General features: G+C 37.1%; 1 protein-coding gene across 1 annotated transcript; it reads left to right on the forward strand.

The window, feature by feature from the left end:
- Positions 1–11: 11 nt before the first annotated feature.
- On the forward strand, positions 12–452 carry VICG_02204 (uncharacterized protein; the record flags this gene model as incomplete). The annotated part of the gene is made up of 1 exon (XM_007605587.1): positions 12–452. The coding sequence occupies one exon, from the start codon at positions 12–14 to the stop codon at positions 450–452; it is 441 nt and encodes a 146-aa protein (XP_007605649.1).
- Positions 453–701: the final 249 nt, after the last annotated feature.

A 701-nucleotide genomic window follows, 5' to 3' on the forward strand; every position in this document is an offset into this window, starting at 1 on the left:
CTCATTGATTATTGTGGAACTTAGAGATATCAAATGCGACAATTGATATTGCTGCACTGAATAATCCAGATCTCAGTAAGATAAACGAGTTGGCTTTGTTTGATGTTGGACTGAAAGAGATGCCATGCCTATATAACCTCAAAAGTATTAAGTATCTCTGCCTGAATAATAATCAAATTGGCCATGTCAATCTTCAAAGCTACTTTGATGCTGAGACAAGCGACGGTACTATGCCAAAATTGGAGTATCTAGACCTGTGTGGGAATCACATATCAAAGATTGATGCAAGAATTAAAGAAGTTTGCTCAAATAAATCCGCGGAAATAGGTCTGGATAGGGTAGGGTTGTGTTCTATACATGGTAATATGAAGGATAAACTGGATAAAGTAGGTATAGAGCTTGTTGAACCAGATGAGAAGAATGATTCGGATGTCAAGAACTGGTTAAATTAATCTTTAATGCTACTGTAGTTTATACAGCACTTTAATACCTCTTCAATCTTTGTCTTCTACACAATGTTCTTTGTGTATTATTCTAAAGAGCTACCATCTATGGTTCTTGGCATTAGCAACCGTGTGCCGAAGAGGTAGGCGATACTACTTGTGCATTTCATAAATAGACAAGCCTAATGCAACACTAATAGCCTTTACTCTGGATTAGTCTATTACTACACCAAGTCTCTCGTCACACATTCTTCTCAG

Source organism: Vittaforma corneae, assembly GCF_000231115.1.
Source record: "Vittaforma corneae ATCC 50505 unplaced genomic scaffold supercont1.144, whole genome shotgun sequence".
Classification (NCBI taxonomy): Eukaryota; Fungi; Microsporidia; family Nosematidae; genus Vittaforma; species Vittaforma corneae.